At 41.3% G+C, this 24,796-nt stretch overlaps 1 protein-coding gene across 1 annotated transcript; it reads left to right on the top strand.

Moving 5' to 3' along the window:
- Positions 1–5,558: 5,558 nt before the first annotated feature.
- Positions 5,559–16,400, top strand: prdx3 (peroxiredoxin 3). Its single transcript, XM_012819041.2, has 7 exons — positions 5,559–5,728; positions 6,153–6,252; positions 6,367–6,508; positions 7,798–7,933; positions 13,180–13,283; positions 14,625–14,790; positions 16,090–16,400. The coding sequence occupies exons 1-7, from the start codon at positions 5,693–5,695 to the stop codon at positions 16,138–16,140; spliced, it is 735 nt and encodes a 244-aa protein (XP_012674495.1). The 5' UTR covers positions 5,559–5,692; the 3' UTR covers positions 16,141–16,400.
- The last annotated feature ends 8,396 nt before the right edge of the window (positions 16,401–24,796 follow it).

The raw sequence follows: 24,796 nt of genomic DNA, 5'->3' as shown, positions 1-24,796 counted from the left end.
GCCATCTTGCCCCGGTCAGTTCGCTCCATAGATATATATAAAGACTAATAAAGTTGGTTGAACATGTTCAGAACACTGTAAAGAAAGGGTAAAATATGTTTAGCAGTCATTATTCTGGTCATTCACTGTGAAAAAACACTTGACACACAGATCACACAGGCGAAAATGCATTATCTTCAATGGCAGGGTATTGCCATGTGACATGTATCACTCTTTGCTGATGAAACTAAAGATTGTGTCTCAATGAAAGGGGGGTGGAATATGTTTAGGACATTCCAAACATTAAATAAAATGTGTGAAGTAGTTGAGATTTACGTCCCTGAATGCTCCACAATACTTTAAACATAGGTGATCAGACAGGCGAAAATGCATTATCTTCAATGGTAGGGCCATGTGACATGTATCACTCTTTGCTGAAAAAACTAAAGATTGTGTCTCAATGAAAGGGGGGTGGAATATGTTCAGGACACTCCAAACATTAAATAAAATGTGTGAAGTAGTTCAGATTTACGTCCCTGAAGGCTCCACAATACTTTAAACATAGGTGATCAGACAGGCGAAAATGCATTAACTTCAATGGCAGGGCCATGTGACATGTATCGCTCTTTGCTGAAAAAACTAAAGATTGTGTCTCAATGAAAGGGGGGTGGAATATGTTCAGGACACTCCAAACATTAAATAAAATGTGTGAAGTAGTTGAGATTTACGTCCCTGAAGGCTCCACAATACTTTAAACATAGGTGATCAGACAGGCGAAAATGCATTGTCTTCAATGGTAGGGCCATGTGACATGTATCACTCTTTGCTGAAAAAACTAAAGATTGTGTCTCAATGAAAGGGGGGTGGAATATGTTCAGGACACTCCAAACATTAAATAAAATGTGTGAAGTAGTTGAGATTTACGTCCCTGAAGGCTCCACAATACTTTAAACATAGGTGATCAGACAGGCGAAAATGCATTAACTTCAATGGTGACATGTATCACTCTTTGCTGAAAAAACTGAAGATAGTGTCTCAATGAAAGGGGGGTGGAATATGTTCAGGACACTCCAAACATTAAATAAAATGTGTCAAGTAGTTGAGATTTATGTCCCTGAATGCTCCACAATACTTTAAACATAGGTGATCAGACAGGCTACAGTGAGCAGGGCACGTGACTTGAGTTGTAGTCCATTTATGAAACAAAAAGAGCAATTTCAAAATTGTTAAAGAAGGCAAAATATCGCTTGAAATTTTCACAGTAAGTAGGTTATTACTGTACAAACACTGAAACATTTGTTTGGTTGATACGCGTGCCAGGCATCCTAATCTTAGAGAGGCCCAATGCCCAACACACTGCACCATAATGATGACTGATGCCTCATGTAGGCTACAGAGAGCTGTGCAGATATGAAATGGGAGAGAGCTCTGATGGGGAGAACACCAATTAAATGACAGGCTGAGTGTGTAATCATAGGGCTTGAAGGAGTAGGAGTGCAGGTGAGGCTGGATGAACAGTTGTACAGCAACGCATATGACGAGCCAAACGCCACACCACACATCACCCTTAAAGTAGGTCAGGATTTAGGGCAGGAGTAGTGAGAGTAGTTATGAATAGGACCAGAGCCAGCACATGGATATATGCAGAGGGGTTAGACAGAGAGAGAATGAGAGTGTCGGAAGACAAAACACTGATGCAGATTAGGCACTCAAGCTATGCTGGTAGGGGAACCTCAGATTGTGGAAGTGAATGATGATGTAGGCCCAGAGGAGGAAGAATAGACAGCGGACTGCCCCTATGGAAATCCATACTGTTTATAAGGCAAGTATGGAGGAGCAGGATACAGGATGCTAGGATGTTGAATTTCACAGGCACCTAACAGAGGGACAGAGAAGTTACTTGATAGGGTGGATGAGAAATCTGCTGTGGGAGCAAGGAGGTGTCAAAATGATGATTCTGGAGAAAGGAACAGAAGTGCATAAGAACAAAGTGCTAAAGCAAGTGCCAGATCAGGTGGACTGAAGGAGACTTTGATATAGGGCTGGTGAAGTCAGTAAGTCCTATGGAGTTTAAACTTAAGCCTGAGGCTAAGTTGCCTCGTCAGGAAAACACAGATGTAAGCCGGTTTGATGAATCTATTATGATGTCACAATGGCCCAATGTAAGTCTTTGGGAGAAATTGTATTAGTTTTCTTTAATATTTAAAAAAGGTATAAATGAAAATACATACGTAGCTGAATCCATAAGATTATTTATACACAGGTGAGAAGACGAGAACCATTAAGCAACCCACAGCTGGACGCATACAGACGAGTTCAGCCTGGGGACTGGGTGTATGTGAAGGTGTTCAAACAGATGCACCTCTAGCCAACAGGGGTGAGAGGTCAAGGTTCAAGTCTGTGGTATTATTTTAACTTGTGTTGTAGAGCTTCAGTACCAAGCCAAGGGTAGAATGAGAGTATTCTGATGCAGTAGCTTGACCTGGACGAGAGGCTGGTGAGGTCATGGAAATGCCGCAGTGATGGATGTTTCCTACCCTTGGGGGAGGAGAAGGAAAACACAGATAACATAGCAGTTGACAGAACGGTCGAGGTTAGTAAGTTGTTTATTATATGGCATTTTTTCGCTCCTTTCATTTTGTAAATGAAAATAAATGGTAATTGTTAATAGAAAACATGTCGTTTTGTTCAGCTCTCAAGTCTTCTCACGACACAATGTGTTTCAGGTGTTGCGTAGCAACCAATTATTTGCTAACTTCAAGTTTCAATGATCAATGGAAAACGGACAACACGGCTCAGCTAAAATGGCTTTAATTTACAGTAAAGTAACAACACAAGTGATTCAAACTATAGTATCTAGTCTCCATCATCACTTTCAATAACAAATTTTCGCTTCTTCTGAATTTCCTCATGGCTATTGATGTTTTCATTTTTGTCTGGATAGTAAATCTCAGACTGATCGCTTTCGCTCATTTTGAAAATGTCGTCATAGGGCAATACGGATCCGTATTGACCGGTGAGGGGGCAATACGCGGCTGGCATGACTACACATTAGCCAATCAAAACGCTGGCTTGCCAGGGAAACACGGCTTATGCAATGGGGTTGCTGTGAATACAAACAATGGAAGTATGGAATGGAATGGAGTGTAGAGTTGATCATTTTCAGGGTGTTTTCTGCCTTACAACGATTGGCGTACACTTGACAAATGGTTGAGAAACCGTCAAACTCCATGAAGTCAACCTTCTGCACCCTGAGTCCACTCCTGTCCACTGCATCAAAGGAGTTTTTACTCAAACCAGTGCACAGTAGTTGGCATCAGTTGACCAGTTCACCTTGCCTTCTAGGGTCTGCTCACTGTCGCCCCTTTGGTTGTCAGTCTTGTTGCTTTGCCGTAGACTGGAGGAGAGGTGGATATCTGCCTAGTTGGCCCTCTTGGATGGAGGATCTTGGGAGAAGTCTTTGTGGAAGAATTCATACATGACAACACTTGTAGGTACACTTAAGCACACAACACATTTGTGACTAGGAATGAAACGGTTACTGGTTTAACGGTAAACCATAATAAAACCACAGACTTGGTTGAATTATCATTAAAACTGTGGTTGATTACCACACTTTGAAAAACGCACTTTGTAAAATAGCCTACTGTCCAGCATCAACCAAAGTTAGCAACAGTCTCCCAGACGCAGGAGCAGCATGCAACGTGCGTTTGTTTTGTGTCAGTGAAAACATGATGGAAGGCAGTGACAGGCTTTGGAGATTTTTCAGCCTTCTAAGAGGACTAAGTCTGAGGTGTGGTTGTATTTAGGTGAAAGTGAAGTAAATAGTCCCCAGATAACTTGATGGTGTGGTCAATTATTTTGTATCTATTTGATGTTAGCCTTAGACTAATGTACTATGAATTTCGGGATAAAAGTATGCCCTTTGTTTATGTTTACATTTTTCTGTTCACTTTATGGTTTTAATTAAAACATTTGGGTTGCAACTTAAAGACCATTTGGGTCCCAAGGCCAGACCAGTTGAGAACCTCTACTCTGCATGAACACAATCTGTTTTGTGTTTGATTTAAAGGTTGAACATTACCCCCCAAAAAATAGATGGAACAGTGGAAGGAATTCTCATGATGGAAAGTAGACCTGTTATATTGTAAAATAGAAATCAATTGTCTGAAGTCTCTTTATCTAACTTGTTTTATTTGACCGTATAGGCTAACTTACCTAATATTTTATATTAGCCTTTAATATTAGGTTAAATTAACATATACATTGAGCTGTTAGGAGAAGGTGTGACTTTCAACAAATATGTTTGGTTTGTACAGAAGAAGTATTGTGTTTTAATATGAACCGGCTATGGGTTGAAGTTGCTGGGTGAAATAGTAATGACAATTTTTAACCCAATGTTTTGTGGAACTACTGTATGGGACTCAGCTGGGGCTTACCATGCCCTAGTACCAACAAAAGAGATGCAGACCTCAATGCAGTGGTTCCCAAATAGTGGGGTGGTACCCCAATGGTGGCCGCCAAGTTACAGCAAGGGGGACGCAGGTTGAGGGCGAAAAAATGGAACGACCCAAACAAACAACTACTGGCATGGCTCTGCTCTTACAGCATAGCAGTCTCTAACTAGTTCGGTGAGTTTATAACCTACTTCGTACTTACAATATGGTCAGGGCCTACCACCAGCCTATATATTAGAAGGGATAGCTAGCCTTATTATTAATACAATGGACATGCACCTAACATGAACCAATTAAAACAATGTAACTATACAAAGCCACTCATAAAACTGTAGATTTGATCCATTTAAAAAAAGAGCAACAGCAATGCAACAGCTTATTAAACACAGGCAACAGACTATATGAGCATCTCAACCTTTGCACCATGTGTTGGGGGCAAGCACTTTTTTTCTCATTGTCAAAGGGGGTCTGCCCTGAAAAGTATGGGAACCACTGCCTCAATGTCAATATATTTTCTAAAAACAAAACCAGAAAAAAACCCTGCATGTTATCAGGATGTCATTTCACCCCCATATCAAGAGAGCAAAATGTGTTGTTTACCCAGCCAGACAATTTCAAGTTCATCAGTAGGTAAATGGTGTAGATCTAATGTATGTGATTCGGGTGGGGCTTATCATGCCCTGGTAGCTTACCTACAAAGGTGATTAAGGACTCATTATGCATACATTTTCTAAAAAGACATGTAATGAGTGTTTAATTTCACAATTTGTTGTTTTCCCAGCCACACAATGTACAGTTCAGGTGATTAGGTGATTACTGTAGGTATAGTGAATGTGCAATTTTCTCCAAATCTCAAGCAGGTGGAGAGACTGTTATACGGAGAAACAAGTGAAGAAACAGCTGAATAATTGATTGTAATAATAAGAATGTGGTATTTTTTATAAGGTAATATTATAAGGTTTTTAACAGCTTGTATTTTCCAACCTTTTGTTAAATGAGTATTTGTTTCTGTTTATTAGTATCCATTCGATAAATAAAAGCAAATGAATAAGTTTAGACTTTTATTTTGAAAACACGACGAATAGCAGCCATACTGTACTGTTTGTTATTGTCGCTGGTTACACCAGAGAAGTTAGAAGGACGTTGGTTACGCCACACGCAGAACAAGCGCAGGTGGTTGTGGTTTTACAACGCTCTGGTTGCACGGAACTCTTTGCTAAATCAGACATTAACGCTGCACGTGACGTTTTCGTAGGATGGCAGCCTACGTTGGAAGACTGTTTGGCAGCTCGGTAATTTGATCAAATTGCTCTTTTTAAATTCATGTACAGTTTTCAAAAATATTTGCGTTAAGGTTACCGTCATCCGAAGGAAAGCGGCATTGTAAAATCTTCCTATGCAATGCGTTGTGTGAAGTTATTTAGAGTCAACATATCTCAAGGTTACATTACTTTGGATTTTACACATTTGAATGTGAGGCATTCACGTTTATAGGTTATAGGAAATGCTTCGCTGTTCTTCTGGAGTTTAAAATTGACCTAACCTAGCTAATTTATGCCAAACTAATGTTAGATGAGTTGTCAGACATTCGTTGGATTCGTAGGCCTTAACTAACGTTGACTCACCTTGACAGCAGTGACGTTAGGTCACGTTACTTGGTTTAAGGTTGTTATCTGGACGCATTTTCCAGCTAATTATAAGAAACTCTGTTTTTAGTTGAAGCGCGTGGCAGTCAGTGGGATTCGAGCAGCATCCGCACAGACTGGAATTGCTACAGGCGGGGTTTCAACAAATCACACTAAGAACTTTTCAACCAGTAAGTAACTCATTTAGCAAACAGCAGTCTGCCATATCCTTCCTAATTGCATAATTCATTTTGACTAACTTTACTATGTTTTCTGTGTTTATCTGTTTTACTTCATACACAAAGATTGCGTTAGGTGGGCTGCTGCGGTTACCCAAAATGCGCCTCATTTCAAAGGCACTGCTGTCCACCAAGGCGAGTTTAAAGAGATCAGCCTAGATGACTACAAAGGAAAATACCTTGTGCTTTTTTTCTACCCGCTCGACTTGTAAGTATGTTTAATGACAACATGATGCTTAATGAACATTGTCCTGTTTTGGGCAGCTAACTGCTCAAAGGTGTGTGCTAGGAACACAAGTCTGTCAACATTCTGAGGCTTCAGTGAGGAACGGAGACCTATTAGACTGTCCTCCTACCCCTGTACTGAACACCCTTTCTGAATGACCATAATTGAAGTTAGGCCAGTCATCTCATCTGTCAGTCTGGCTGGCTGTGACAGTGTTTTTGTCCTCACTGACATAGTTCATTTTGGTCCTTGGATCCAGAGCTGAGTGGGTAGATTTCGGCTGCCATTAAGCGTAGTTGTACCTAATGGATATGGTGATGAGGAACGATGTTTCCACGGCTTTTGGCATTTGTGAGCAAAGGTCAGGCTATAAGAGAGACAATTAGGTTAGTAAACATCAATTTGATAAACAGATAAATGATCAGAGGCTGCCTGGCAAGGTTGGTGAAGCGCCCGACCACGGGAGTGGAGCAGTCATTGTCTGCCCCCTCAGGCGTCACTCAGGCGTCTGGACAGAAGGTTCAGCCTCAGAGTTCTGAAATGTCTGGGACAGGGTTAGGATAAGATGCGACATGGAATTCCCAAGACGTCCAATACGTGCTACTGTGTGTCATAGCTCTTCACAATGTAGTCGTTTGGCAAACAGCACTGTGGTTGGGGACAACGGGCATCAGGCCGGAGTGCTTCATCAGGGGTCAGCACCAGGGCTTCAACAGCCGTCTCTATATTGGGCATGCAATCTAGGCCATTGGCAGACGATGGCCAGACAGTGGGCCTCACTGACGTTTGGCTTCTTGCAGAGCCTTTCAGTGGCATCCACAGAGCACCCCCCCCCCCCCCCCCCCACATAAGAAATCCCAATTGAATCCCTAGTAATAAAAATGGTGAATGGTAAATAACAGATGAAGGGACCGGTCCATATAAGGAATCCCAATCGTCATAAAGATAAATCCATACAGCCACAATCCACAATCAATGGGGTCCCAGCAGCATGTGTGAACTGCACCATGTGGCCAGGGTTTGAATCATTCAATCTTTTCACCAGGTGAAAGGACAGTTAGAATTTTGGAAATGTTGTGTACTGTTTTGAAGGTTAATTTTTTTTTTGAACATGTACCAAACAATGCCAGAGAAATGGAGGAAAACCTGTTGTGGCTTGTTGTAGAGACACCTTATGGCTGATGTTGAAACTGTGATCTGTATTAAATGTGTTGGTATTGAATGGACTGTGATGATCATCCGTTGTTTACTCTTTTTGGCTTCTTGTACAGCACGTTTGTGTGCCCGACTGAGATCATCTCCTTCAGTGACAAGGCTAATGAGTTCCATGACATCAACTGTGAGGTTGTTGGTGTGTCTGTGGATTCCCACTTCACTCACCTGGCCTGGACCAATACTCCAAGAAAGGTACAGTTAATGCCCTGTGTGTTCAACCTTGTGTGTGGCGAAAGATTTAGTGTAAACAGGGACATACCAAGTTGTGTCATCTGTATTATTGTCCCGTGTCATATTAGGGTCAGCTTTTTTTTTTTTTTGATGCTGCATATTCTATTGATTTATTGCATAAACTGTGCATAAAATTGCAGAAAACAATTTGCATCAACAATTGCATCAAGTTCTGTGTTGTTCAAATGTTCAACAGTTTGAGTGGGTGAATTGGGCTGTTGCAAGGTCACCCACTCTGCTGCCTCTGTGGGATTACCATAGCCTCCTTTGTTATTTTAGGGAAGCGTAAAGATTTTCTCAAATGTCTGCAATTACCAAAGTTGGTGCTTCTTATCCCAGTAGATTCAACACGGGGATGACCAGGGACTTCACAGTCTATATCCCCAATTTTCAGTGCCAAATCTCTAATATGCATTAAATTGAGCAAAAACGATCAATTTAACAAGAGTATCTAAACTCTAAAATGTATGCAATCTGTGAATAGTCGTGGTAGTAGATAGTAATAGGGATTAGTAATAGTGGATTTTCAAGTACATTTAGTCTTTCCCAGTGGGTCAGTGGAAAGGTGTTTGTCTTGTAATCCGAGGGTTCCACCATTCTCCCATGATGCGTCTTGTCTCAATCTTTGAATCTCCATCCCAATTTCCAAATCCAAAACTCTCAATTATATTTATGATTGTTATTAATATTATTATTATTACCATCATTTCCCCACTATATATTGCAGTTTATAAATTGATTTTGCCCTACGACATACGCACAGTAAATCTGCCAGGTAAAGCTATCCCCCTTTCACATACAATTCCGTTTATTTGTATCAGGTAAAAACAACATGGGATTGACTCCATAACGATTAAGTAACAGGTGTTGCGTATTCCCACCCGACTGCTACGCAGGAAACAACTCAAAAAGATTGTAAGTCACAATAAGGGCAAGAATGGCAATAATAAATATATAAGTAGTAGACAAAGAAGCAAAAAGTAAAATGCTAGCAGCAGTTCCAGAGCCAGTAAAGATGAGGGCTCTATGGACAAGGATAAAGGGTAATAAGTAAGGGATAATGTATAGTCCGGCGGTCATTAAAAAAAATATATATCCTAACAGGACAAACAGGACTAATGATTTTGTTGCCGTTTTGTGATTTCCGCTAAGAAAAAATAGTTCTTACCGCAAATAAACCTTTAAAGTTTCAGGTATTGCGTAGCAACCCATTACTTGCTGACTTCAAGTTACAATGACTTTCCGTTACATTAAATGACCGGACTACTTGCGAAATGACGTGAATTAGAAGCACAAAACCCGTTGCCAATGACGGTGGTCAATATAAAGAAATATCAGACATCCAAACGTTGGGGTGGCCCATTCAAATCAATGGAACTTTTTGGGACATTCTGAGGAGCCGTATAATATTGTTACAAATATAACATGTAAAAGTGCCAATGGCTATGTCCATTCAATTGTGGTGATGTACATAGGAAGTGACTGGAGCATGCATGACGTGATCGCAAACATGTGGTCACTGACTTAATGTTGCTGGTTGAGAAACCTGATGGTCTGGGAGAAAAAACTGTTTGCGAATCTGGTGGTCTGTGTTAGAATGCTCCGCTAACGTCTCCTTGATGGCAGCAGCGTGAACAGTCCATAGCTTGGGTGGCTGTAGTCTGCTTTGATCTTCCATGCTTTCCTTAGGCATCGTGTGTGGTAGAGGCCTTGCACGGAGGGGAGGTCACAGCCAATGATTCGCTCCACTGACTTCACCATCCTCTGGAGGGCCAGGCGATCAGCAGTGGTGCAGCTGACATACCAAGGAGTGATTGCAGCCAGTAAGACGGCTGTCAATGGTGCATCTGTAAAAGTCTGTGAAGTTTGGGAGACATGCCAAACTCCTCAGGAAGTATAGGCGCTTTTGGGCAGTTGCCTGTCGTGACAGTTTGTCTGGTCCAGGAGAGGTCATCATTGATGAACACACAGAGGAACTTGAAGCAGGACACTCTCTCCACTTCAGCTCTATCAATGTGAATGGGGGCGTTGACCTGGCACCATGTTGCCACGGCACTGACCTCCTCTCTGTAGGTATTGTTGGAAATTAGACCCAGGATGGTGGTGTCGTCTACAAACGTAATTATGACGTTGGAGCTGCGCTAGGCCACACAGTTGTGCGTGAGCAGGGCGTATAGGAGGGGACTGCGTAAGTATGCAGCCCTGAGGGGCTCCAGTGTTCAGGGTCAGTACAAAAGAGGAGGGGTTACCCATTCTCACCACCTGGGGTCTGCCTGTCAGGAAGTCCAGGATCCAGTTACAGAGAAAGGTGTTAAGACCCCGGATCCTGAGCTTGCGAACGAGCTTAGTGGGAACAGTTGTGTTGAATGCTGAGCTGTAATCTCTAAATGGCAGTGTTCCCCTTATCTAGGTGGGAGAGGGCGGTGTGCACTGTCAGGGCAATGATGTCATCTGTGGATCTGTTGGGGCGGTATGCACACTGGAGGGGGTCCAAGGTCACAGGAAGGGAGGAGCAGATGTGGGTTCTGGCTAATCGCTCAAAGCACTTCAGAATGATGGAGGTCAGTGCTACAGGGCCGGAGTTGTTCAGGCAGGTGATGGGAGATTTCTTTGATACGGGAATGATGGTTGTTGGTTTGAAGCAGGTGGGGACTGCAGACTGATTCAGGGAAAGGTTGAAAATAAAGGTTGATACTTCCCCAAGCTTGTTGGGGTACACTCTGAGGACACGGACTGGAATGCCATCTGGCCCTGGTGACTTCCGAGCGTTTACTCTTAAAAGCTCTCCTCACGTCAGCCGCAGATAGGGACAGAATGCAGTCATCCTGGTCCTCGGCTAATGTTGCCATAGGGATGGTGTTGCTCACCTCAAACCAAAAGGTGTTGAGCTCATCAGATAGAGAGGCAGCGAGCCAGGCATCACTCCTATTTCTCCCTTTATAGTCTACAATGGAGGTCCACAACATCCGTCTTGACTCCAACTTGTCCCTGTAGGCATCTGTGATGGCTTTCCATAGGTCATATCTGGACTTCCTCAAGGCCTCCAGGTCCCCAGAGGTATAGGCAGAGGACCGTGCTGTTAGCTTAGAACGGACATCACCATTAACCCAGGGCTTTTGGTTGGGGAAAGTCTTAAAATTGACTCTCGGGACGATGTTATCAATGCACTTGGAAATATAGGCTGAGACAGAGTCTGTGTATTCATCAATGTCCCCATCAGCTGCAGCACCAAACACCGGTCAGTTTGTGCTTTCAAAGCAGTCCTGGAGAGTGGCAATAGATTCCTCACTCCAGTGTTCAAGGGTTAGACAGTACACCACAGCTCCAGAGGTGGCTCCAAAACACCAACATTATTTACAACTGCTGAATTATGGCGAAACTCATTGTATATACATTATGTAGTTAAACGGATTTTTCAACTCCGTTACACCCACCCCTTCTGAATTTCGCCCATAATCGTTAGATGAACAAGGCATCACATTTACAATAGTGGTCAATAAAACACCTAACATGACATGGTTACACAAATACTCCAACTTGAAAAGTATCCCCAAAAGGATGAAGTGGAAAGAGAGCGGCACCTTGCTCACTACCAGCTTCTGGAAGTAGGATGCAGTCTACACCCCACACAAACCATATCCCATACATAGAAAAAGGTCCCTACAGGTACACTCAGACACATCCATGGTGAAGTAATCAAAAATATCTAAATTACCCAAAGGATACACTGAAATTTACTAAAACCCAACTATATATACATATATATACAAAATATCTATTTCACTGAAATAATTGAAACATTGAATTATTGGCTTTGTCAACAAGCTGACTGGTATCCCTGACAATACCCCATTGAGACATCTGATACAACAGACGCTTAACCGGTCTAAGTATACGTCCAGCACGAGATCTGGCTTCGTGAATACTGCTTGAATCAGACTGAAGGGAAGGTGGTATTGTAATGCGTACATCATCTGAGTGGCTGGAATGCAAAGACTGTGTGGGAGTACCCTCAGTGTCAGCTATTGGGCCATTTGTGTGACTGTGTTCAGAACTCTCTGTCTATGGAGGTGTTATCTGCCATACCAAAGGCTGGGCGGAGGAGGGGTTTATAACTGTCCCGTAGTTGAGAGTAGGAATGATCAAGAGTCTGGTGTGGTCTTGTCAGATAAACAATGGCTGTAGAAGTGGATTGACTCTGGTTCTAATTGCACGTTGAAAGTAATTAGGTGATCTGACAGTATTTTGAGGTCGAGCTATTAGATGGTCGATTTCTAAACCATATGCTAATACAAGATCAATGGTGTCGATCGATCGCAGTAATGAGTGTGTCTGTTTACATACCAATGGAGTCTAGTCTCACAATCGCATTACAGTTATTGTTTTCATTATCCATGTGGATGTTAATCTCCCACCATAAGAAGTCCGTTATATATCAGTTTGAATACAGTAAAGAATACCCCAATTCATGAATTCTTCAATAAGCATTTAATGTTCATGAAGATCATGAGCAAATTCCCATTTTCCCAATTTATTAATCCAAGTGGAAATCTCCTATCTTCAGTTTTCAATATGTGTGTCATTTAGCAAAAAACATACATAAAATATCTAAACCGTGGAATCCAATCAATGTATAATTATTCCTTTGTCTCAAAAAATCGTTGGTATTTTGTATACTCACTTTCACAAATAGCTCAGTGGTCTTACAAAGTCTATCAAAAGCAGCAAAAACCGTAAATCGCACAGGCACCAGTAGATTTCACCATAGATTCCAAATTGGTGAAATGAATCGCACAACTAAAATGACTGATTACGCCTTTAGGGGGCGCTATAAGAAGCTTATATTTCTGATTCTTTTGTTCTAACCCATATGGTTAATTTTTCCTCTGAAGCCTTGAAAGCTCCTGAATTCCGTTCAATTTTCCCCCACCAAATCTTTTAAAAATTTGACCAAGCAAGTAAAACAAAACTTGATACATTGAAAAAAGATCATGTTATTTGGACGTATACTGAATTCCGTAGGAGCACCATTATTGACACTATCTGCTTTAGTTTTTTTTTTTTTTCATTACTTGCCCTGGACAACCTGACCAGAAAAGGATTGAACCTTGTAATCTTCCCCACCTCTTTTAGTAGATATATCACCGCAATGAGAGAATCTATCCTTAAGAAGTGTACCATTGATCTGAGGTTATTTTATTTTGTAGACTGGAGGTCTTGGTAACATCCACATCCCCCTTCTGTCAGACCTCAACAAGCGGATTTCTCAAGACTATGGCGTTCTTCTAGAGGGCGCGGGAATCGCACTAAGGTAAGTCACTGAGGCTCAGTTCCAGTCCTATCCTAAAAAGGGCTTCAAAAGGGACAGGTGAAGGGAAATCTACATTCTTTTTGTGCCCCCTAAAATACGATCGATAAATCAGCGTGCCAATATTATTTGCTAAAATAATAATTGCAGATCTATTGGTATCGGTGGTTATACCTGCAGATAAATAGGTTAATAATAATAATTTTGTCCAGTTTTTTTAGTTTTGTGTGGAATCATGTCAGATTTGGCTTTTCTTCTCTGCTTTTTTGTGTTGTTCCAATGCAAACAATATAAATAAACATGTGAATACCAAAGCATTTGTAATTGCAACAATTTTCTGGGTGAAGTGGTGCATTATCTGACAGAAGTGCAGGGGTGCCAATATTTTTGTCCATGACTGTAGATTTAGCATTCTCTGGCGCCAAAACTATTTGTCAGCAGGGATAACCACGTGGTGGGTCTCTGACGTCCGACGTCCGAGGCTCCCTGTCTTGCAAGGATGTCAGTTTTGCACAAGGTCGAAAGAAGCAGAGTTTGACCCTGCTTATCACCTCTGGTCCAAACATGCTCTTGCACATATGCAGTGGCACCTAATAATCTAAGTAACACACACACAGAAACACAGAAAAGCCATCTTCCTGCTTAGATAAGCACATGATTCATACAAGGTACATGTTAATACAAGGCACTTGATTAATATATTCTGAAGTCATTACATTTACATTTATTAGTCATTTAGCAGATGCTTATCCAAAGCGACTTACATATGTGCGACTTACAATGTATACACATTTTACACTGATGGCACACTGCACATCAGGAGCAATTAGGGGTTCAGTGCCTTGCTCAAGGACACTTCGACAGGGAATCGAACTAGCAACCTTCTGATTATTAAACAACTTCTTTACCTCCTGTACCACTGTCGCCCACGCGAAATTATCTCCATCAGCTATACTGCCGACCAGTGCTGGTCAAGCTGAACTCCTTTATGCTGGTGGTAGTCTGTCCAGAATAAGGTTAAGTCTAGGATAAACAAACAAAAATGGCGATTTCATAATCTGGAATGCAGTGTGGAATAAATGAAAAAAAGAATTGGTACACAGTTAACTTGCTTGCTAATAACTTGAGCTAGATTAACTGGTTAACTTGTTAGAGTTGCACTTTTTCCTGCTCTGAATCCACATATGTTGAATTTCAGCAGTGGCTGAAGTCTTACACATTTAGACGATTTATAGGTCGATTCATATTTGAGGCTCTAGGTGAGCTGGCATGGAATGATCTATTGCTTAAACAAAATGTAGTGATTTATTCCTTTCTTTGTTTGTTTGTTTGTTTGTTTGTTAGAGGTCTGTTCATCATTGATACAAATGGAGTGGTGAGACACATGAGTGTGAATGACCTACCTGTGGGGCGCTGTGTAGAGGAAACTCTCCGCCTGGTGAAAGCCTTCCAGTTTGTGGAGACACATGGTGAAGTGTGCCCTGCCAGCTGGAAACCAGAATCCCCCACGGTGAGTCCTACATCTCGACCGCTTTTACTTTAGATGCATGCATGTGGAAAGGCTCCTCGACATACAAATGTCAAGCTCAGTTTCTAACTCAAACCCATACTGTATGTAGTATTGAGAGAACCACTTGGTTCAGTTTCTAACTCACAAACCCATGTGTAGTATTGAGAGAACCACTTGGTTCTGGAATTTGAGCCCCCACATGTTTGGTAGCCTACTAAATTAAAGTCATGAAATTGCCATTAAACTTGAGCGCCTTATGATAAATGAAGCCCATTTAAGATAGTGGCTATTTTACTGCTAATCAGCTCAACTGCAGATTAACTGTGATTACTGCAGCTTCAAATACTATTTTAATCTTTCTTGTACAAGCATCAATAACAACAACATGACAATAACAAAGACCCTGGATAGTATGACCATGGAACAAGGAAGATAACTGTTATGGAGAGAAATCCCTGAGGTGTTGAAACCTAGCAATCATGGTGTTTCAGTAGTGGGGTCCTCGGTCATTTAAACTAAAATTCATTTTTTTTCACAAATGACACAGACACAGTCGCTTAAATAAATCACAGCAGGGAACATAGATGAAGGGGTGTGACTTGAACATCAGAATGGAAAGTTGATTAAATGTTGCACAAAACTAAACTGAGCTGTCGTTGAAGTTTAGGACTAAGGATTGCCACACATGGCAAAAAACGTAGCAACATGCCGCACTAAAGGCTTTCCCAGATAACTTCAGAGGAGATGCTAAATGTCAGTCTGAAGCTGCAGGGATGGACATTCAGGCTAGCCTTGAACTCTCCAGGGAGATGGCCATTGGCTGTGCGTCAACACGGTTCTAGTTCTTCAGAACGGAGCAACGCCCACTGACAGTGTGTGATGTGTGGCAACTTCACAGTTTAGAACATTCTTTTCTTTCAGTGTCGGGTCCATAGAAATCCACATATTTTCACGTATGTTGTCTTCAAAAAACTTAACCCACACGCAAAGAAATGCCATTTGGGGAAAATATATATATATATAATATTAAATAAATATAGTAGAATTTAATAAATCAATAATTATACTATTACACATATGAATCAATTAACAGTTAATGTTTTCTTTGACCTAATGTATTACTTCAATGAAACAGTGATATTTCCAATCTGTATGAACTGTTCTCATGACTACAATATAGACAAAATATGTTAAAATATTCATACAACCCTTTTTTTTCCAGAACTTAACAGTTTCATCTTCGTATATCCAACGAAGATTGCTATGAATGAATATTAATCGTTTTTTTCCCCCTTCTAGATCAAACCAACACCTGAAGGATCGAAGGAGTACTTTGAGACGGTTAACTAAGCCAACTTTGTAAGCAGATAGACAGTGATCATTCCAAAGATGGTGGTCATGAACTGAAAATAAAGTCTTGGTCTGGCCCTACAACATAAGCTGCAGGAAAAAGTTGAATGAAGCTTGAATTTACGTAGGCTTACCTGTGGGAATGGATTCCTGGAATGCTAAAGCCATAGGAAATGACATTGTATACATTCTGATTAGTGCTTAAGCGAAGTATGTAAGTTGTTTGTTGATCTCCGTAAAATAAAATCCTCAATCTCAAATTTGTGTCTGATCATCTAGTTCTTTAATTGATTTTGGATATGGTGGTTCTGAACGACTTCAAAGATATTGCGTCCCTCAAAGGTCAACTTAATTAGACTTGTAGTCACGAAAAGGCACTGTAAGCAGTGTTGGCTTGTTCATTTCTGTCAGACATGCACACTGTAGAAACCTAGAGCTTCGTTCAATGTGGCTTGTACATACAAAATCATTGGTACGTGTTCACCAAAACGGAGTCGGAGCATCTGTCAGGGATTTCAGTTTCTGTATTACCTCAAGGATTATTTATTTTTTTATAAAACGAAAAGAGTGGCTGAAGGGTTTAAATTCAATTAGTAAGAGATGTAATATTTAAAAGCAAACACCTTCTAATTACCATGCTGATGTTACTGAAGCCTCAAGTGGATTTTACAACTATCCCTGTGTGGACACCATTACTCTTCATAGACTCGTACTCCAGTCTAAAATATTAAAGGCCTTTCCTCATCAGTTAGACCATGGATTGATTTACTGGTTGGGTAAACCCAATCAAGTCTGTCCTAGGCCTTGCCATTATGTCTGCATTCTGTTCATTTGGAGAATGTGGTGCCACCAGTGGCCCTCGTTCATTAATCATTGAAGAGTTCTATCACACTTTAGTTGGTATTCAAAACAAAAACACCTTAGACCTGATCTACAGTGCAAAATATGTAAGGGATAATGGACGACACAGCATTCGGGCAGCAGAAATGAATGCATGTTTGAGGAAGTGCCAGAAGTGCACTAATGTCTGCTACCTGAACACTGAAGGCCATTCCCAGATAGCAAGCGTATATATATCCACCAGTGGATTTGAGTTCTGGTCCGGACCACCATCATTTTTTATTTAAGTGGGAGTGGATATTATAAAAATAACCTAAGAATGTGTATTGTCATTAAACCAGGGGTGGGAACGAGGTTTGGGTCAACACTCCTTTCCAGGTGCAATAGTGTGAAGGCCTGAGGTACATGCAGAATTAAAACAGGAGACCAGCTCATCGATGCCTGACTGGGAGTAAGACTGAGGAACAGGAACAGGCACAAAACAGACTGGCCTTGCAGTCCCTTCTCTATCGCCTGATGCTAGAGTGCATGTGTTTAGTAGTTGGGTGCAGTAGACTGGCATTAAAAACAATCGGCAGGTGATCCTGTATGTATTTATCAGATGTAGTAAAACTATGTGACCAAAGCTAAGTCAAGCTCCTGCCCATGTTCATGTTCATGCGTAGGGACAGTGACCCAATGAACTGAAACACTCAATTCCATTTAGGAAAGGCCTGGCCTCCCTTCTTCTGCTTTCTAATCCTTCCTGCCCTATCACAGTTGTGCCAGCTCTTGCACATCCCACAACACCTTGAGCCCTGTCTTCTTCTCAGAAAAAGCTTATTTCCAGCTCGTCCTTAGCTATCACATGTCCCTTCGTTTCACTTCTGGGACTGCCTTCCGCTTGATGCTCATCTTCCCAATTTCCTTCTTTTACAACACATAGATGATGTGTCCAAATGAGCTGAGATTGTTCTTCACTTCCCCACGCACAGAATGCACAAGCTTCATGTTTCGTCCAGCCTCTGCCACTCCACCTGGTTGGTCTCATGTCACTAGCAGCTATGGGACCTCTTGCGCTGTGGTTCTCTACCCAGCTCTATGTCCCTGTCGTCTGACCTGTCACAGGTGTGGCCTGCCACCTGCCAGGTGAGATTTCCCTTTACACCTTCTCCTTTCCTGATGGATGGAACACTCTGAGTGATGTCACTCTGCCAACTGCATCAGCACTCACGGAGGATCTGGCTCTCATTGACACTATTTGCCAACTGGTCTGTCAGATTAGGCCCAAACTTGGATTGACATGAATCTTTGTACGACTGCCTATGACCATACCCTAAAGGGACACTAGGGACAGAAAAAAAAAGCCGAAACAAAAACGTGAAATATTCTCCCACAAATATTTTGCACTAAATGTATTGAAATCACCATGATGCAATTTCATGTTTTTACGCTAGAGTTGTGTAGCCAGAAAGTAAAACTTGAAATATTTGCTTAGACGAACCTGTGTAGGACAGCAAAAGTGTACCTTATAAGCATGCCATTTTTATAGAAGTAAAATAATAAAATAAATGAAAAGTTCACAGCTTGTGCTTCCTCTTTGTTGTCATCACATATTGTTCAGTGCAGGAGACTCCTACATAACAATAGCTGCCAGTTTCAGACAGTGGCAACAACTGTTGAGCTCATCTTTGACAATAATGACAGAACTCCTTCCACTGACATCAGACAAGGTTTTGAGGAATACCTAAAAGAAAATTACCCTTGATTGATGACCTCCCTCTGAGGAAACCATGGAGGACATGAGGATGGGAGGCAAGGACTTAAGGACTATGTTCAATTCCACCCCTGTCGTGTCTGATTTGTAGGTTTGTAGTAAAGTAAGCACTCTCTTTTCTTTTCAGATCTGAATAAAACTCTGTTCTTGGTCGAGTGTAGAGCAAAAAAGGATTCTTTTTGTCAGTACAATACCAACAGCATAAACCTGAGCAAGTTTCGAGACAATACTGACTTTACAGAGTTTTGCATTCTTTTCTTATACCTCTGATGGACCCCTCTTGTCACACTTAATCATCTGTGGCCCTTCCCCATGGAATAGATCTTGTTTTTAATTGGAGAATTGGGGGCACCGGAAGTTTTTATGCCATATTTGGTCAGCCAACTGGCCCAACAGAAGGCTCCTGGTATGTAACCCACACATCAGAGCTTCAAACATCAGTATGTTTGCTATACACATTTAAAAATAGAGTGCACATAATCATTTTGAGTTGTTTAGTAGTCAGACTAATCTGTGGTTATACAGATTGTTGATTTTCTTGAGATTATTGAGTTTTCATTCACACGTTTTCCACTACACCCTCTCCCTGCCCACTTTGACTCCGTTTGCATCTTCACATGGAGGGTCCAACACATTCAGTGTCATCCCAAACCAACAAGTGGGGAGTTGTAGTGCATCAATAGACTCTTCACAAGGAAACAGTATCATTTTTTGTGCTGCACCTTACCTGTCAATTTTTTCCCTGGTTGTATAGCCGCGATTTGTACACTGAACAACGGACATCAAAAAGTAGACCCACATACAACAACATGTGTGTGACTATTATATGGAGTATGGAAAAGTGAACATAAATAAAAACATGAAATGTCCTTTGCTCACATAAAGGATGTCTTTTCCCCACCCGTTCACTCTTGGGTTGAGGCTCAGTGAGCTGCTGTTGTTTGTTTGACTGCCTGTGCCCGCAGCTGGAGAGATGGGGCAGGAGTGGGTCAATAGGAGATCTGACAACCCCCCTTTTACTTTTACAGACACTGTATTCAAAATGGTCATTAAAACCTGGGTTAAACTTCATTTTAAATACTCTACAAAGTTGTGAGAGTCAATAGATGACAACCATTAAATAACACATTTTTGAAGTACTCAAGTAGAAAAAACTAAAAAAGGCATAGTAAAATCTAAGCAACACAAAAGTACATTTGGTTTCAGATGGTTTCACAGCTTCAACTTCTGTACCCGGCAGTCAATAGATAACATAATAACCAGGAAATAACATAACTGTCTTAAATCCCACCTTGTCCACAGCTTTGGACGGCACTGTAGTGAGGGCTGAGAGCAGTCAAGTCACTCCACCCCGCCTCTAGACTGCTCTAATGTGTCGTCAATGATAACTGTTTCCATTTCAGGACCTTGTGAAATACACATGAGGGGGGTTGTTGTACCAGCCGTACTGACACACACTCGGAATGTTCTTCTTCTCGGTCGACGATACAGGTCATCCAGAGCAACGACCACGCGTCTAAAGAACAGTTTTTTCCCAACGGCCATCAGAACATTAAACACAGACATGCACTAAACTTGCAATTTCATTGTGCAATATTAAATCACCTTATTCGACTGCAAGTCACTTCTGCCATCTCAGTCCCCTTACACACGTGTATAAAAGAAAATGTTACTGTATTCATTGCAACGCACCTCAGGGAAGTACTTTTACTCAATACCACCGCACTTTGTTGAACTCTTAATTATTTTTTTTTAGCCATTTTTGTACTATTGTTGTGTTATATGTTGTCCCACGTCGCACCAAGAGTTTGGTTGTATGCAAATACAATGACAATAAAGGCTTTTCTATTCTATTTCTATTCTTAGTTTTTTCATTGGCAGGTTACGCCTGTACACAGAGATGGGCAAAAATACATCAAAATGTATTTTGATACAAAATACAAAATACCCCTCAAATAAATGTATCAAAATAAAATACAAAATACTGGTGCCAGAAAATGTAACAAAATACAATACATGTATTTTGTATTTAAAATATAGGAAATACTTTTTCTGGATTTTCCGTTTTCTCACAGTTTGGTATAGCAGAGCATTCAGGTTTGGGCTATATAATGTACACAAAGCTCTGGGGAACCCCACAAATAGGAAAAACAGTCACAGAATATCAGTGTAACTAAGCAAAGCTATTAAAAGACAACAACTTGATTGATTATGTATATATATATATATATATTTGCAGGCAGCAGCTGTGTGACTCATGTTTTCACAAAACAGGGATCTCAATGCAATCTCTATGGCTTCCGGGAGGGCTCGTCCCACCATGCTTTTGTCATACGTAATTGTGTATAAGGACGTCATACGACTTTGATCAAGTCACAGGCCGTGTCTATTACCGCACACTTGCACACTTCAAACACTGACTTTCAGTGCTTAGGGCGTTCACACTGACAGAACCAGCAGAATTCAGGGCACTGAAAGTACCTGGATGGCGCACTGCAAACGGTCAAAAAATGCAGTGTGAAATAATGGACATTACTCACTCTAAACGGGCGCCATCTCGGCTACGTAGCGGAAGAGGAGGAGCCCTTTCGGAAGCTTTTCAGTTTGGAAAGTTGGCTGACTGACGCTTCGCAAATCACTTCAACCATTATTGCTGGTTACAATAACTGTGTTATCTGATAGTACAGTGTCTATTTCTCTGTAACTTTTAAAAAATCTAAGCGAGAAAACGCTAAAAGATGTACATTTGTATACAAAACACGGCTGTCAGCAGAGTTTTGGTCCGCCATCTTTGTTTTTCGCCAAATTTCCAGTTGGCCGGAGCACAGATTTGCGGGTTAAAGGCTTCCACATTTGTGTCTCTCAGTGTTCCATTTCAGACAACACTAATCAGCGACAGAACAAACTACATATGTAAGTGCACTGTATTGCAGTGCACTGTATTGCAGAGTACTTTGTAAAGTGTGCCGTAATAGCCACAGCCACATTCTGTCAAGATGGCTAAAGTTCGGTGCAACAACTCGATTCTCTCTTTGAAAGAACCTCCTTTAAGTCGGCGTACTAATGAAGATAAATTGACAAGGATCAAGACAGCTATCTAAGTTTTCGAACACAGCCCTGTTTTGTGAAAAAAAAATGGATTTAACGTGAGAGTCAATGAGAGAGATCTGGGCGATTTCCATTTCGCCCCAAAAAGGGGCGGGGTCATTTGAAGCACCACTTTTGCCTGACTGTTGCCTGATTCGACAATGACATTCAAAGGCAGATCAGATGGTCTAGTGGTAGAATCTGACAGAAAAAAAATCTCCTTCTGCCTTAACAATGGAGAAAGTATTTTGAGTATTTTAAATACAAAATTACTCTACTCTAAAGTATTTTGATACAAATTACGTTAGAGTTTTTATCGGCCCTATCAAATACAAATGACAAAATACTCAAAGCAGTTGAAATATGTATTTCAAATACAAGTAATTGAAATACTGCCCATCTCTGCCTGTACAGTGCATACTGCCACCTACTGAAACAGAACCTTGGTGAATTCCCGCCTTGATTACTGCAACGCCCTCCTAACGGGCCTGCCGGCTTGCGTGGTGAAACCACTACAAATGATCCAGAACGCGGCGGCGCGTCTGGTGTTCAACCAACCGAAGAGGGCACACGTCACCCCGCTTCTTATTGACCTCCACTGGCTGCCTGTAGCTGCTCGCATTAACTTCAAGTCACTTATGCTTGCCTACAAAGTGCTTGATGGTTCTGCTCCCACCTACCTAAATGCTCTTGTAAGGGCAAATGTTACACCCAGGATGCTGCGCTCTTCTAGTGAGCGTCGTTTGGCACTGCCGTCTGTGCAAGTATGGCAGTCCAGACTATTCTCATTTGTAGTTCCACGTTGGTGGAATGAACTACCCAGCACTACCAGAGCAGGGGCGTCCCTCTCTACCTTTAAGAAGCTTTTGAAGACCCAACTCTTCAGAGAGCACTTCCCGTCCTAACTGGCACTTCGACTAGTAACTTGCAATTACAGCAGTTACATTTCTGCACTTCTTTCTTTCTTTTTTATTTCATTTTGTTATATTTCTTATGTAAAGTAGTATTTATTTATTGTTACACCAGGTTCTATTGCTCGTAGCTTGAATATTCTCTCCCTTGTACGTCGCTTTGGACAAAAGCGTCTGCTAAATGACTAAATGTAAATGTAAATGTAAGAGCAGCACATACCACCACCTACTGAGGAAAAACCTACACCTTTTCAATATCCAAATATACAGCCACTAACACCTTTTCAAGCCCAAGACTTTCTTGATGTCAGTCTCTAGTTGGATACATTCTACTTTCCCATAAACGTATTGACAACCTGTTGACTTTCTTTACATCAATTTGCAATTGGTCTATAATGAGCTGCTATTGCTGGATCTTCCCCAATCTTCCCCTCTGTCCATAATCAATTTAATATATCTAAATAACACTTTACTGGGCACTACATCAGATGTGTGTTTCATATGTAACATACTTCATCCTGGCCTGGAGACGTAGGAGAAGTACTCAACAAAGCATGTTTACGTTCAAATAAAGTTATATCTTTATCACAAACATGCCCCACTGCCTCATCACTCAAAATGCAGCTCCTTTTTTTCTCAACACAACACAACACATGTTTCAAATACGAATACACCCTCCTGAAATTCACAAACTAAAAGCTAATAGAGCCAGAAGGGCACTCAGAGAGCACAGACCTTATGTCTTATCTTGTAATGTTACAGAAAGGGAACAAAACATTGCTGCATCTGCCCCTTGATGTGGACCTGTAGTGAGTTTTTACTTGGTCCCTGTTCGACCCCAAGAATCATCAGAATCGGCCGTGTAGTGTTTGCATAATACTGCTGGCAGCAAAGCGAACTTGACAGGAGGTAAATATTTCTGATGTTTATGAAGGGTAGTTGACCACTAGATGGTGCTGTTGAACCAACCAATATAACTGGTTGGCCATTAAAAGTGGTTCTTGAGCTGTTGAATCCCTCTCAGACCTAAGGCAGACAACAGCAGCACCTCATGGAAGAGAGTTGTCTGGAGTCTTGAGAAATATAATTTTTTTTATTTTAACAAAAGATAATAAGGGTACAAGAGGATTAGTCAATCACAGTTATAAGGAAGAACCCTGTAGCAAAACTGATAGAAAGATTCAAAAAGTATGGTAAAAAGTTTTATTCAATTGGTGTCAAATTTGGAGTTTTGGATTTTTGTGGGGAAAGACGACACAACTGCTGATTACCCTTCACTGGCTCCCTGTAGCTGCTAGTCTAGTCTAACTTAACAAGCTGGTGAGGAAGGCTGGCTCCATGGTGGGAACTGAACTGGATAATCTGGAGGCGGTTGCGGAGGAGAGGACGAGGAGGAACCCCTCCCATCCCATCTATGATGAGCTAACACAGATGGGGAGCACGTTCAGCCACAGACTGATTCCCTCCTCGGCACACCACAAAGCGCCTTGGCCAGTCCTTTGTGCCAGTAGCCATCAGGCTCCACAACCAAGGACTGACCCCCCACATAATAACTTTTATCTAATATACGCCAGCTGCGTTGTACGTATCTTATTTTTATTTAATGATTTTATTCCTATTACCTTACTGCTATTACACCTGAATTTCCCTACGGGGATTAATACAAGTTTATATATCTAGTCAAATTCAAATCACCTCCTCTTGCCTACAGGACAGCTATTGGATCTGCACCTATTTTCTCCTTCAGATGTATTCCCCCTCTCTACCGCTCCGCTCCGCTGATGAACGCTTGTCTCTCTGTTCATTCTAGTGAAAGCCTGCATGTTTTCAAGGATCCCTCAAAGACTTTTCAAGTTTGGAATCACCCTGAAAACTAAACTTTACAAAATATTTGTATCCATCAAATAAGGTATACAATGAATTGAAAATATAGTCAAGAAATAATGAATCCAGAAATAAATCCGTGCTTGAAAATGTGCTTTTACCAAAGAATGTTCCGTGTGCAGCAAAGACAAACTGTTCAGGATTACAGCATGGCTTCTTCTTTACCACATAGGTCTTG

The sequence above is a fragment of the Clupea harengus genome, chromosome 13, assembly GCF_900700415.2.
Source record: "Clupea harengus chromosome 13, Ch_v2.0.2, whole genome shotgun sequence".
Classification (NCBI taxonomy): domain Eukaryota; kingdom Metazoa; phylum Chordata; class Actinopteri; order Clupeiformes; family Clupeidae; genus Clupea; species Clupea harengus.
Note: the sequence above shows the minus strand (reverse complement) of the source record. Positions and strands in the feature narration are given on the sequence as shown.